The sequence below is a fragment of the Penicillium canariense genome, assembly GCF_028826845.1.
Source record: "Penicillium canariense strain IBT 26290 chromosome Unknown utg000003l_segment0_segment0, whole genome shotgun sequence".
Taxonomy (NCBI): domain Eukaryota; kingdom Fungi; phylum Ascomycota; class Eurotiomycetes; order Eurotiales; family Aspergillaceae; genus Penicillium; species Penicillium canariense.
Window position 1 is genome coordinate 1,179,771 of NW_026622730.1, and position 14,203 is coordinate 1,193,973.

Consider the following 14,203-nt stretch of genomic DNA (forward strand, 5'->3'; position numbering starts at 1 on the left):
TCACCGTTATCGCCTATACCGCCTCCTAGCTGCGTCCTACTTTTCATCCCTCCAACTTTCTCTCTCTCCAGGAATTCACCCTCTGGCATAGGCTGATTTTCCTCTTGAACCGACTGCTCTGTGAATAAGGAGCCCGACATAGCAATTACCGGAGTGGCACCCTAGGGAAAGGGCCTTGTTCGTCACTCCTTTTTGGGCCCCGCGATCATGGACACCTTACTGTAAGACACCCCTCTCCCTCGTTCGATGTTCGGTATACAGAGACATCCTATCTTGATCATGGAAGAAGCGTGTTTAAAGCTGCCAGCATAACCTATCATGAGGCACCCTTTCTAGAAGCAACACGGATATCCTCCCTTGGATCGATAGCTGACGTCAATCCAGAACCGCCGAGATCGTGGCCAACTCGCCGCAGTTCCGGCGGAAATCCTCAATTTTTGTCGATGCCATTCATGATCTACCTGAAAAGGCCGATCTTGCCCCGGCCCAACTGTATAGCACTGAATCTGGCCGGCTTTTCCACTCGGGCCGCATCGTGATCATCACTGTGGGGTTGCCCGCAAGAGGAAAGACGTACGTCTAACCTAACCTCTATAGTATTTCTCATGCAGCATGCTTATCTGATTAATAAATGACAGACACATGTCTGTGGCCTTAGCACGCTACTTGCGATGGTATGTTTCATTGCCGTGGAGCTGAGCCGCGCCTTTTCCTCTTTCCTGCCAACCACCAAGCTAACAAGTATACCAGGCTGGGTGTCAAGACCAGGATCTTTCATCTTGGTGACTATCGACGGGCCACGATTCCATTTGGCGAGGACATGCCTGATGACTATTTCTATGTGAATGGTGAGTGCAACGGCGATGGCCATCAAGTCGTTGATACTGACTTTGTGCCTAGCCTCGGCGTCCTCTGTTCTACTTCGTCAGAAGATTGTACGAAAGTGCCGCGAGGACATTTATCATTTCTTGAACCACGAAAATGGCCAGATCGCAATCTATGATGCTGTGAACCCCTTGGCCTCAGGGCGGCGCTCGCTTGCTAAAGAGTTCGCAAAGCATGATATCGAGGTGCTGCACCCCGCTTAGTTCCACTGAGTCACGTTGACAACTCACACTTTTTCTTCTATAGACGCTATTTATCGAGTCCTGGTGCGACGATGAACGAATTATTGAGGAGAATGTCCGCAGGGTCAAGATCTCCTCCCCCGATGTGAGGATCGTTCGAAGAGATTATAACCACCCCCACCAAACTGACTAGGCAATAGTATATTTCATGGCGCCCTGAAGATGCAGTCAAGCACTACTTGACCCGTATTTCCTCACGCATCCCTCAATTCCAGACCATGGAAGAAAAGGACCTGAACTACATCAAGGTTTGTACAATTGGGTTCTGGATCAAGTCTTATATATTTACTTTTGAACAGATGATTAATGCTGGCGAGCGACTGATTGTGAACAACCGTAGCTTTGGCTATCTCTCTAACCGCATTGTGTTCTACCTTTTGAATCTCCACATAAAATCGAGACGAACCTACTTTGTGCGGGTTGGCAGTGCCCCAGTCATACCGATAGGAACCAGACGTAACTAACTGTTCATATAGGCTGGAGTGTCGCGAGAGGTCGGATCTTACAAGACTGATTCGTCTCTCTCAGAACAGGGCGACGAATACGCCAGAAAAATGACAGATAGCCTGCTTGCCCACCGAGAGGCAGAGAAACAGGATATGATTGACCGGGGTGACCCGAGCTATGAACCACGACCATTGAAGGTATGGACATCCACCAGACGCCGGACCGTGGAGACTGCGAAGTACCTCTACGATAGAGGGTACATGGTCCGACAGCGGTCTCAGATGAGTCAACTCAACCCCGGCGTCTGTGAGAAGATGTCCGAGAGACGCATCCGTGAAGAGTTTCCAGATGAGGTTGCAAAGCATGAGCTTGACCCCTACCATCATCGGTATCCTCGAGCCGAGGTAAGAGATCCACGCCTCTCCGGTGTTTGAACTCGACTGACATAATGATAGTCTTACCATGACCTTGCAGTCCGTCTTGAGCCTATAATTCTCGAATTGGAGCGAGAGCAGAATGATTTGCTCATTATTGCCCACGAAAGTGTCCTGAGAGTCTTGTACGGCTATCTCATGGCTTGCAACGCCGCTGACATCCCATTCTTGGAGTTCCCTCGTGACGAGATTATTGAGGTATGCACAATTATATTTCCCATTTGCTTTATTATTTGAGCTAACTCACGTTTGCTTTTAGATCATTCCCGAGAGCTATCAGAACGAGGCGCGCAGAATCCATATTCCCGATCTCCCAGCAGAGATTATTCCGGCCTCGCCTGAAGACCTGAAGATCCCGGTGCCCTCTAGCGGAGTGGTCTCCCCGATTCAAGGCCTGGGCAGTCCACTGGATGGCGCTGCAACCCCTCAGAGCGGCTACAGGACCCCAAGCGGGCTCCGTACTCCTCGTGAGCCCGAAAGGATCTCTCAACAACATGTCGAAGACGTTGTCTAGAGCTATCCACCGAGAATCTTCTTCTGATTGACTTGAGGAGATTCTTAATTCCGGGACTCATTCCGGTATCAAGTTCCTTGTTTTATCGCATTGATCCATATTCTGTACCATCCAAGTACCACTAGCCTCCGTGTAGCGTTGAGACGAAGACTATATTATCTCCCGGTTGAAGTTCGTACTTCTCCTCGCCTTCGAGTTCCCAGTCGGCGTCATTGATCAGGACAAGGATTCCTGGACGACTATCATGATTATTAGTTTCGTGCATAGCTAGGCATATCTGTCCCACATACACATTGTCTTCCATGATGAACATCTCCTTCCTTTGATCCTGCATCAGGTTGTCGACCAGGTATGGAAGCAAATATGCGATGTTCGTTGGGCTACCATCTTCCATGCTACCAGGCAAGGTGACCTTATGCTTTCGTTCATTGCCAAAAAGCAACTCGAGTCCGCCACTGTAGAATTGTATTAGAGTCTAGTCGAACAATGGGGGGAAACCGGGACGGTACGTGAACTCGACGATAATGGGAATGGAGGCACCGGCGGCCATATTTGCAGAGTCTGCCATGGCTTCAGTGATTGTAATGGCAGAACCTCTGGCGTTTTCAGGCACGCTGACAGTGTCGTCGGCTTTCTTGACCGGGCTGGTGAAGGTTGGAAGTCGGCAGTGGGGAGGGGCTGGGCGGAAGCATTCTTATCGATAAGCTCGCTTTCCCAATCATCTTTTGCGACAGCTCTTTTTTCCGCCACTACAACCTCCAGCGCTGACACGACGGGGACGTCTGAGCCCGTGCAAATCATCACAAGCATGGCGTCTGTTACGACCGAATATATCAGCGTGGGAGGAAACCGGCACCCGGGGGCCGCGGATTGGGATGTCCAGTCGGGCGTGCTCGCCTTTGGTGCGGACAACAATGTCGCCTTGTGGGAACCTCTTGTAAGTCCAGTGGGCGCCATTGAGTTGGTATGTTTCTGCCTGGAGCTGACCATTTCCCTAGGATGACTCCCACAGGGGCGTTTATGCTCTGCTCGTGGGCCATTCCGACAAAGTGAGCGTCGTTAGATTTTACACCTGCCCCGCATCAGGAACGAAGTTTCTCCTCACCGGCTCCGTCGATCGTACAATCAGAGTATGGAAACAAGAGGCTGGCGATTCGCGTATTTATAAACAAGCTGCTTCCCTAGAGGCCCATCAGGGGTCAGTGAATGCGATTGCCGTGGCCAACGGGACGGATATCGTTGTGACTGGGGCCGCAGATGGAACAGTTCGGATTTGGAGAATCAATGCGCAGAACGAATTGAATTGCGAGTTGGTGGAAACAATCACTATGAAGCCTCGGTTCTTCCCGCTTACGCTGGCTATGCGGGTCCTTGAGGGAGACAGTGGCAAGCCTTTGGTGCTGGCTGTGGCAGGCACTACCACAAGCGTACAAATCTACGCTGCGGAATCATCCATTGACAAGCCAAATTTCCAGCGTCGGGCTGTGCTTTCGGGCCACGAAGCTTGGATTCGATCCCTTTCATTCACGCAAGACAAACAAGGCAAGACCAGTGATCTCCTGCTTGCTTCGGCTAGTCAAGACAAATACATCCGTCTGTGGCGATTATGTCAGGGTGAAGCACAGGTCCCTGCACCAATTGATGAAGATGATCCTTTGCTGGGTGGCATGGAGCCTACTTTGTCGAATAAAGCCCATGAGTTTGAAGCATCTGGATCGAAGTACTCGATCACCTTCGAGGCCCTTCTGTTCGGAAATGAAGATTGGATCTACACCACTGCATGGAATCCCGATCCGGCGCGATCACAGCTCCTGACTGCATCTGCCGATAACACCGTCACAATCTGGGAACAAGACTCAGTATCAGGTGTTTGGATGTCAGGGGAAAGAATGGGAGAGATTAGCACTCAAAAAGGCTCAACTACCGCGACTGGCTCTGCTGGTGGCTTCTGGATTGGACTTTGGTCTCCAGACGGCAAGCAGGTGGTGAGCCTTGGCCGCACCGGCAGCTGGAGAGTATGGCAGCACGACTCCGACGCGGACGCTTGGATTCAGAAATTCGGCATCTCTGGCCATGTACGCTCGGCTCATGGCGTGCAATGGGAGCCCAGCGGCGGCTATCTACTTTCCACCAGCGCTGATCAAACCACACGGCTTCATGCTCAGTGGCTGCGTGACAATAAGCGCTCATGGCACGAGTTCTCTCGCCCTCAGATTCACGGATACGACTTGAACTGCATTGACACATTGGGACCAGCTCAATTCGTGTCAGGCGCAGACGAGAAGCTTCTACGGGTCTTTAATGAGCCCAAACAGATCGCAGAGCTGCTCGAGAAGCTGACGGGCTTCCGACAAACGATTGAGGGAGACATGCCAGACACAGCTGAGATTCCAGTCTTGGGTCTTTCGAACAAAGCTCAAGGAGACGAAGCCCCGGTGGAAGAAAAAGAAGAATCCAGCGGAGTGGCACGGTTTGCGCCTGCTGCTTCGTTAATTACTGAAACCCCGCCCCTCGAAGACCAACTATCTCGGTACACACTGTGGCCAGAGCATGAGAAACTCTACGGTCACGGCTATGAAATCTCCGCCGTCGCCGTGAGCCATGACCGCGCCATCATTGCCACCGCTTGCAAGGCCAGCTCCGTCGATCACGCAGTGATCCGTCTGTATGATACATCAGACTGGCACGAGATCAAGCCATCTCTCGCAGCACACTCCCTCACAATCACTGACCTGTCATTCTCCGACGACGACCAATTTCTTCTGAGCGTGGGGCGAGACCGCCAATGGGCAGTTTTTGCCCGAAGTGAACAAGACCCGACCACATTCAACAGTTGGGCCACAAACCCCAAGGGCCACTCTCGAATGATCCTGGGCGCAGCCTGGGCACCGATTACCACACAGCGCATTTTCGCCACGGCTGGGCGTGACAAATCCGTCAAGATCTGGCAGAAGACCGAAGATGCGTTCACTTGCAGGACTACTATTGCTTTGATATCCGCAGGGTCCGCAATTGCCTTCCTGCCCACGACATACAAAGATTCCTTTATCGTTGCTGTCGGAGAGGATAGCGGTGCCGTCTCTGTCCACAGAATTGCCATCGATAACCTCGAAGCGCAGCACATTGTGACCATCGACCCGTTGATTGCGCCGTCGAGGGCAATTACGCAAGTATCATGGCGGCCCGTACCGACCGCCAATGTGGATAGCAGAACTCGGTTTGAACTTGCAGTGGCCAGCGAGGATACGTCTACGCGCATATACGCCATCTCCAACATACTCTCATGATCCCGGATGTACATAGATATCACCTTGATGTTAACGATGTTTACCTTTCTACCCTCTCGCCGGATCTAGCATTTCTAGCAGCCCTTCAGATCAGAACTGCTGATTTTCCGCTCCACCGATAGAGCTGGGAATAGTTGATTGGGTGCATCGACTGTTAGTCGTAGCGTGTGACACGATGCAAGTAAGGCTGCAGGATCGAAGGATTGCTGACCGCTGATCTCAGTGTCTGGAAAGACCACATAATCCTTAATCATTGGTACCTGGCGTGGGGTTCCCCATGGGGGCCGAATGAGCATACTTGCTGCGACTTTTAAGCCTGGCACATCGGATGATGGAGTGGTGCAGGCCCATGTGCATAGGACAAGGGATATTCGTAACACATTCGGCGCAGGCTTGTTTACTCTGGTTCTATGGGTTCGAAACATTGGGCCCATCCACAGACACATCTTTCTGTCCGTCAATATCATGTCATTCGGCTAGCTAATGAAAGGATCGAACTACACTGTAGATTCAAAATCGTGAAATAATCCACCACATAATCTCGTTACAGGAGTGCTGCCAGCATAACAACCCCCAACACACTGAAAAGGCCACTCTTGCCCTGTGTATGGGTTGCAACAGATGAAGTCGTCGCTGCAGCGGTAGTCGCCGGCGGAGAAGGTGCGACAAGGGCCTTGTTCGAATTGAACACCGCTGGCAACGGGGCAAGATCATATGTGTTCGCGGGAGTCACAGTCACATAAAAAGGGCTCGGCAAAGAAGGGGCCAGGACATAAGCCACGCTGAAGAAAGGCAGCCCGAGTTCAAGAACAGGCGGTAATGAACTGGATGATGTCGTAGAGCAGCGCGAGTCATCCGACTTTGGGAAAGCCAGGAATGAGAATGTCACATCTGTGAGCTTCTGGATGGTAGTGTCTTGGGCTGTGAGCGTAACTGAGAAGTTCGAGGTGCATGTATCCACTCCGGAGGGGAACGTAATCTGCTTGCTGCCAAAATTGAGTCATGCAGGATATGTGTGGGCGGAGCCATTTGCCATGGAATCTGAACCCGTTGCAAATTGTCGGATGGTCGCATTATGGGGTCAAATTCACCATACCAGTGTCCTAGAAGATGCCAGACTCCGAGCCAGGCAGGATGTACCACGGCTTTGATTGCACCCGGTTGGCATCATAGCTGGGCTTTCCCATCATAACCCAGATTGAGCGCAAAGGGAACGGTGAGGGTTGCTTCCGCTGGACTTCTGTACCTCTGCCCTTCTATTCGCTTTACATAATTTCAACCCCCATATTTGAACCCTGTAATCTCCAAGTCCTCGAAGATTGCATCACATAGATGGTGTGGAAGAGAGCCTTGGAGACACCTCACGCTCGGTGCGATTCTGTTTGCAGTCCCTACCGTTCCACTTCGACGCCAAAACCAGCATAGAAGCCACCTAGGGCAGCTACCTACCGACTGATAATAGAAGAGAACATAATGAATACAAGTTGAAAGTAGTTAGAAACTCGTAGTACCCTGGTGATAATTTCATGAGTCGAACGCTGTCGGATGCACAATCCACATCAAGTTGGGCCCCTTGATCGATATTCGAGAATTCTGTTATGATGTCCATGCGCAGTCAATGGTCACGCCTTTGGTAGCTCGCCTTCCTTGTCATTCAAACTTCAACCGATTCTGTGGTCCGCCATGTGGAGAAACTTCCTATCCTCGTGGAGCTCTTCGACTCTCCCACGTCGCTTGGACTCGTAACAAATTTGGCGCGAAGCGCGGCACGGATATCCTTCTTACTCCGGCCCTTCCAAGCGAGATAGCCGTCCTGGCTGAGCGGAAATAGAACCAAGTTCTCTGGGCGCGCCATGAAAACCTCCACCTTGGGCGGCGGAGTGGCGGTGATTACATCCAGCTCCTTCGCTATCTGACGACAGTATGTGGTGAGGGGGAGATCATTGACGTCCTCGCCAAATGGATTCTCGATCTCGCTGCCAATGAACAGTAAGCCGATAATGATATACGCGGCCACTGGTGGCGAACAGGTCGTCAGCGATTGTTCTTGGACACCCGCTGAGTTACGGCCAGCTTGCTTACCCATCGAAGCAGGGATCGTAGTCCAGTGCAAGAATTTATACAGCTGAAAGGGAAGCAGCATAACGTAGACCCAGGAAATCTGAGCGATAGCGATGCTATACGCGGCGGGTAGAGGAGTGTCGAGGACGCGCTCCGTCCCGGTTAAGATCTCGTTGAGCGCAGATATCATCGTCACTACATGAGTTGGTCCGTCATTCATATCTTGTCTCTCTCGCGAGTCCTTTCACTTACTCGTTTGGCCCTGGTACTGAGCTGGACCGAGCGTGCCGTTCTTCACACACGCATCGACATAGGCGGACAAGTGGACCAGGATCTCGAATGGGAGATTGCCGAGCGGCTTCTTGGACCGCTTAATCAACTTCCGTGGGTTGGACTTGGCGAAGGAAAACCCCAGATACTCTCCTGCAGATTTCCATGGAGTTTTGGAGTTGGGAGAGACGACGTTGGGATCGTGCGCGTCGAGGGCAAAAGTATCTAAATGGCCGATGAGCCCTGCTAAGTCCTCGTAGGCGACGTCGGGCTCAAAGCGGAGCTTGTGTTTTAGAGCGACAGCAAACGCGAGGATCAAATTCATGGCGGATCTATAGCATCGCTGGTTAGTCGATATCTATGACCCGGGGCCGATCGGCTCCTGAATATACAGCTTTCTCAGCAGATCCACCTTGCTCTGTTCCTCGTCCTCGCGTTCGTCGATATGCACCCAGATGATGCGGGCCAGGTTACGCGAGGTTTGAATGAGGCCAGCCCAGTACTTGCGTCCATCGGCCCATCTTATTTTCCTGTTAATTCTCGCGGGAGCAAGCCAGCAAGCCCACGCCATCGATGACTATACCTTTCGTACGCAGTCGAACCACGGAACGACAATGATAACCCCACCACGAACCCCAGCACCGTAAGGAGGATATTGTTGATCCCGACTAGATACTCCCACGAGCACGTCAATTAGTCCGAGCTAGGGCCAGACCTCCCACCGAAGACTTACGATCGTGTTGAAAGTGAGAAATGCAGGTAATGAGCGTCGCCCAGCCGCCCACGAGTAACAACGGCAGGATCATTTGGGGCATAACACTCCCTTGGATTCGCATGACCATCGGCCACTTCGAATGTTGGTTCATATTGCGGGGCCCATGCTAGGCGAGGTGATATCCGTTATATCTACGTCCGCCTCAACCTCGCTTCCCAGGGTTACATACAAAATACCGCTCTAGCTCGCTTCTCTCCTGCACCTGGAACTGGGACTCCCGAGAGTCCGCCAGATTGTCCATGAAACTCGGTCGCCGCGAGAGCGGCTCGATGAAGTCCTGCTCCTTTGAGCCGGGAAAAAGTCCGGTTGGGCGGTGATTGTTATCATGATGTACATCGGCTGTGGACGGGGCAGGATCGCCGCTATCTGACATGATGGAAGACTAATGAGCCCACGAAAGATATCAAAGAGGCAAAGGAAAAGTCCCAGCTGCTGGAACCATGCCAGGTCAACAGACGAGTTGATTCGAAAGTCGAAATGAACGCCGACAAAACATACAGAAGTATTGATATGAACGGGGAAGAGGAAGAGAACGACGTCATGCGTGCTTTTCCCGATCTACGGCAACTGGTGACGAGGTACATATTGATGAGACGAGGCGATGTGTCGAAGTACATCGAGCTGCAACGCCACTTGCTGTGTTGGGACGCAGCTGCAGCCCCGCCAAGGCGGCGCTAATCTTTGAACGAAGCTCAGGGCGTCAGCCTGGAATAATAACCTTTGGGTCTGTTCATAAACGCTTGCGCTCGAGGCCATGCGGATGGATTGACTGGGATAGATACCGCACGACCCGAGCGGGGTGATCATCGCCCCGCTTGCCCCGTCGATCCCTGGTGTGGCATGCTTGCAGCGGTGTTGAATATTATACCGAGGAAATCACTGCGCTGCTTCGATATAAGTGATGCGCAACTATTTTATACCTCACGATACGCGTTGCTCCGGAATCCTATTGTTCAGAATTCATCGCAACGCCATCAGTCCCCACGATGTCGGCGTAGTCTCCCAAGTGCAAACCCAATCTATGATTGTCGTTAAAAATGAAGAGCCAGGCACGAAGCCGTGAAGCATATGTGTTCAACGCTTGTATATCATCGTTCTGGCCTTCGTTTTCCGAGAGCCAGGCAATCCCAACAACAGCGAGTGGACCTCGTTGCACCAAAAAAAACACACACAGGAGGAACCTCCTCTAGCTGCCTTCCATATTCTTAGTACAGCTCCAGAAGTATCCAGAGGGAGAACAGGCAGTCTGAGTGACGACGCATAGTACGCTGAGTCGGAGGGCAGGTCAAAGTAGAGCCCTCCCCTTTACGTGACTCGGGCAGTTCCCCTTCCACTCGAGAAGCTTCTTTCGCTTTCTGGATACACGCGTCAACGCACAGAAGAATGTTGTTTTAGTCAGTGAGCATGAGGTGAGAATCCCTAGTTAGGCCCCAAGATGGACTCGCAGAGTCCCAATTGTAGCCGGTTCCAGCACGGTGGACGGGCTTTGGTCGAGTTTCTATCACAGACTATTTTCAGGATCATCGAGCTGAATTGGGCGGTCTCCCTCATTCGAATAGTTAATGTAACCACGAGTTATGTCAGTTTGCGCTCGAGAAAATGAGATTATAGTTATAGATCAAAAAGCTCGTCTTCAAGCGCAGTGTTGAGATAAAAGCACACCTACATATGATCTTGCTCCCCGTGGGTTGATATAAGACTATACCAGCAGCGACAGCTCAGCCAGCCCAGGTACCTCAATGAAAGCAACAACCATGTTGATTAAATGTATTGTATGGTGCATATGCGATTAGTGACGTTGTACTACCCGCGGCGAGTTTTTGTGTTGACGCAGGGAGCTCGGGCCGGAATTTCTTCTTTCCGGGCTGGCATTTACCTCTGGGGAGCTCTCGCCCGCTGAACCTCTTAAACGTCAACGCGATCCCCAGCTCTTGGATCCTCCCAGTGTTGCCCCAATCTCTTCACACAATGGCCGACTACGAGCGCCGGAATAGTGGCCACCGGGGGGTGGTGGTGGTGGTGGGCGCAAGCGCCGCTATCGAGGTGAGTGATCCTCCCAGAGGCCTCTTTTTCTGTGCTGCTGACCATGACCATTCCCAGATGACGAGGACTACGATCGCCGCCCTCAGCGACGGAGATATGAGGAGCCACTCTTTGTGCAGGTCCGCCGGCAGCTGTTGACCATTGCGGAATCGGTACGGTCTCTCTCTTGACTTCTTGATGCGCGTTGTTATCCTACGGATTACGGAACGGGATACTGATGCTGCGAACTATTGCATAGGCTGCTCGGAGAGTGGAAGATGATGTCGTTGGAATCGCGAAGAGTGTGGCAGAGAACTACGACGATGAGGAGCTGCGCGACACTATGATCAACATCTCCCTTGACCTGTACGTGACGTGCCTCCTTGTCCCCCATTGGACACAAATCCGATGCGCCTACTGACGACGTGGTTCAATGCAGTGTCCTGGAACAACCGATGAAAATTCCATTTGTTGCTGCGACGGCTCTGGTCGCCCACAATATCAAGCCGGAGCTTGGAGCGGAGCTGCTGCAGAAGGCGGTTACGGCCTTGCAGAAATACATTGATTCTGGGTCATGGCGCGAGGTCAAGCTTCTCATCCGCTTTTTGGGATGCCTGCAGCCTCTGTTTGAGGGTGATGGTATTTTTCCACTTCTGGAGGAGCTCTTCGCTCGCGCGGTCGATCTCCAGACCGCATCGTCTGAAGACGTAAGTGGTTTTGTCTCCTTCGGACAATGTCCTTCTGTCCTAACTGGTTTTCTGGTCATAGTTGCTCGGCATGGAGCTTGTCAAAATCATTCTCTTCACCATCCCTTACGTCATGTCATCCAGCGCCACTGGTTTTGAGGCCCATGCTTCCGCGCTTCTCGAGAAGACTGACATTATCGCATCCACTCCGCACGCCCTTGTTGACTTGGTGAACACCTTTAGCCCGGAGGAGAACGAATCTGCCGCTGGCCCCAGTTTAATCAGTGTTCTCCAAACCCAGCTTCAAAACGAAGCCAGCCAGGGTTGGGAGCTGAAGTGTCTGCCACGCCCTTGGAAGGATGCGCTGGAAGCGGAAGGCGACGAGCAGAAGCCTTTCGACGTGGTGACCAAGGTCGCTTTCCCGCAGATCAATGTCCCGAACCCTGTGCCGTATGGCCCCCGGGCTCTCTTCCCGGAGGTCTACCTCTCGGTCTATGCCAACCAGGAGGTGGACACCGTGCCTTCCATTTCGGACATCGCCTCGTCGCTTCTGCGAGACGCATTAGTGGATACCATCAACCTTCTTGACTTCAATCGCGTCGCTACGGCTAAGTACCTTATTGATGTGGATTGCTACTACACCCGCCACACCTTCGTCAAGCGTGCCACGCCCTTTGACCGCATGCGTGATATGGCTGGTGACAATAAAGCGTGGAAGCCAGAGGATGTGGCGGTGGATGCCGTCTTCTCACAGTTGTTCCAGCTGCCGACATCGGAGCATAAGCTTGTATATTATCACGCCCTCCTGACCGAGTGCTGCAAGATTGCTCCGGCGGCAATTGCGCCCAGCTTGGGCCGTGCGATTCGGTTCCTGTATAACAACGTGGAGACCATGGATCTAGAGTTGAGCAATCGGTTCTTGGATTGGTTTGCCCATCATCTGAGCAACTTCGGCTTCACCTGGAAGTGGAGCGAATGGTAAGTGGATAGATCTTGGATTTTCCCCCCTGGCAATAGTTGCAAGGGGCCGGCAAGATGCTGACCATGCATATAGGGTTGAAGATCTCGAGCGCCCTGCCATTCACCCCAAGATGGCCTTCATTCTCGGTGCCCTGGACAAGGAAATTCGACTTAGCTTTGCGCAGCGCATCAAAGGCACTCTCCCCGAGCAGTATTTGCCGTTGATCACAGAGTCCAAGGAAAAGGATACCCCCGAGTTCAAATATCTCTCCGAGGGTATGTGTGACGGCAGTCCCCCCCGTTTGACTACTACTAGTACTTTTCCAGTCACTAATTCATCAACGACAGCAACCCCGTACTCAAAGGAAGGACAAGAGCTCATGCAACTCATCCGCAAGAAGGCAGGCGACGACGAGCTCCAGCCTGTCATCGCCTCCATCGAGGAACAGGCGCAGAGCCTGGGCGTCGATGACCCTAAGGTCCCCTCCACAGACGCGCTCATGACCTCCATCTGCTTCGTGGGCTCCAAGTCCCTCTCGCACGTGCTGTCCTGCATCGAGCGCAACAAGGATCGCCTGCTCGCCATCGGCGCGGCCTCCGAGAAGGCCCGCTGCCAGATCATCACCTCCGTCATGGAGTACTGGGCCGATCAGCCCGGCATCGCCATCAACATCGTCGACAAGTTGCTCAACTACACCATCATCAGCCCCCTTTCCGTGTTGGAGTGGGCTCTCATCGAGCACATTGAGGCCGGCGCCATCCTCTCCAAGTCCCACATCTACGAGATGATCTCGGCCACCGTCGGCAAGGTCACCAACCGCATGCGCCAGATCGTGGCTGCCCGCACCCAGAAGGGCCTGTACGAGCCCCAGCTCAGCGTCCTCGATGAGACCCTGTCCCGCGAGCGCGTCGGGATGCAAGCCCTCTTCAAGTTCATCGAGGACTCCCTTGTCTCGGTCGCTGCCGGCAGCAACGACGAGCTCATGGAGCGTGGCAATGGCTCCGGCGATATGCCCGAAGACCTCATCCTCCGCCAATGGGGCCGCCGCTGGCTCCGCGTCTTCCGCCGCAAGGCCGCTGTCGAAGAGGCCTTTATCTCCGATGCCCTGCTCAACGCTACCCCGGTCGGCACGATCGCCCCGGTGCAAGAGGAAGTTGTGGATACCGTGGCTGATGGAGACATTCACATTGCTGATGCGGACGGGCCATAAATCAGTGGACCCTGGGGGTATGTTTGGGGGCCAGGTTAGATGGGGACTTGGAACTTCGATTTTAGCACTGATCTTGCACTTGTTTTCATCCTTTCGATTTTTTCTGTGTCACTGCGCGATTGGGATTTGCCCCCCGTTTCCTCTAATCCATGGATGCCCTGGGCGCGGATCTTGATTTTGATCGGTGACATACTCTGGATTTGTACACTACGGAACTAAAACCGAACCCTGAGACTTTGCGTGCTGCCGCAAATGGGAAATAAAAAATAAACAAAAACGAAAAACAGAATATTTCTCATTGTCATAGTCATAGTCATAGATTATTCATCTCTGGTCTCGTGCTGTCCAGGCTTCTTTGGTAACATCTGACTGTGCTCCTGAGTTGGTGAACTTCCGCACTACCGCAGTG

At 52.6% G+C, this 14,203-nt stretch overlaps 5 protein-coding genes across 5 annotated transcripts; 3 read left to right on the plus strand and 2 right to left on the minus strand.

Annotated features, from left to right (window-relative positions):
• Positions 1 to 207: 207 nt before the first annotated feature.
• Positions 208 to 2,522, plus strand: N7482_005272 (bifunctional fructose-2,6-bisphosphate 2-phosphatase/6-phosphofructo-2-kinase; the record flags this gene model as incomplete). The annotated part of the gene is made up of 11 exons (XM_056687397.1): positions 208 to 221; positions 385 to 573; positions 639 to 674; positions 751 to 848; positions 901 to 1,070; positions 1,132 to 1,212; positions 1,268 to 1,375; positions 1,427 to 1,546; positions 1,604 to 1,978; positions 2,030 to 2,206; positions 2,268 to 2,522. 11 exons carry the CDS (start codon positions 208 to 210, stop codon positions 2,520 to 2,522), a joined length of 1,623 nt encoding a protein of 540 aa, XP_056542952.1.
• A 121-nt stretch (positions 2,523 to 2,643) lies between these two features.
• Positions 2,644 to 3,072, minus strand: N7482_005273 (ubiquitin-related modifier 1; the record flags this gene model as incomplete). Its single annotated transcript, XM_056687398.1, has 2 exons — positions 2,644 to 2,977; positions 3,008 to 3,072. 2 exons carry the CDS (start codon positions 3,070 to 3,072, stop codon positions 2,644 to 2,646), a joined length of 399 nt encoding a protein of 132 aa, XP_056542953.1.
• A 258-nt stretch (positions 3,073 to 3,330) lies between these two features.
• On the plus strand, positions 3,331 to 5,809 carry N7482_005274 (Elongator subunit ELP2; the record flags this gene model as incomplete). The annotated part of the gene is made up of 2 exons (XM_056687399.1): positions 3,331 to 3,459; positions 3,521 to 5,809. 2 exons carry the CDS (start codon positions 3,331 to 3,333, stop codon positions 5,807 to 5,809), a joined length of 2,418 nt encoding a protein of 805 aa, XP_056542954.1.
• Positions 5,810 to 7,463: 1,654 nt separating this feature from the next.
• Positions 7,464 to 9,288, minus strand: N7482_005275 (bestrophin family protein; the record flags this gene model as incomplete). Its single annotated transcript, XM_056687400.1, has 7 exons — positions 7,464 to 7,825; positions 7,892 to 8,065; positions 8,123 to 8,472; positions 8,533 to 8,670; positions 8,724 to 8,808; positions 8,874 to 9,021; positions 9,085 to 9,288. The coding sequence occupies 7 exons, from the start codon at positions 9,286 to 9,288 to the stop codon at positions 7,464 to 7,466; spliced, it is 1,461 nt and encodes a 486-aa protein (XP_056542955.1).
• Positions 9,289 to 10,883: 1,595 nt separating this feature from the next.
• N7482_005276 (NCBP1 family protein) lies at positions 10,884 to 13,794 on the plus strand (the record flags this gene model as incomplete). Its single annotated transcript, XM_056687401.1, has 6 exons — positions 10,884 to 10,958; positions 11,024 to 11,110; positions 11,197 to 11,303; positions 11,377 to 11,644; positions 11,706 to 12,601; positions 12,678 to 13,794. The coding sequence occupies 6 exons, from the start codon at positions 10,884 to 10,886 to the stop codon at positions 13,792 to 13,794; spliced, it is 2,550 nt and encodes an 849-aa protein (XP_056542956.1).
• Positions 13,795 to 14,203: the final 409 nt, after the last annotated feature.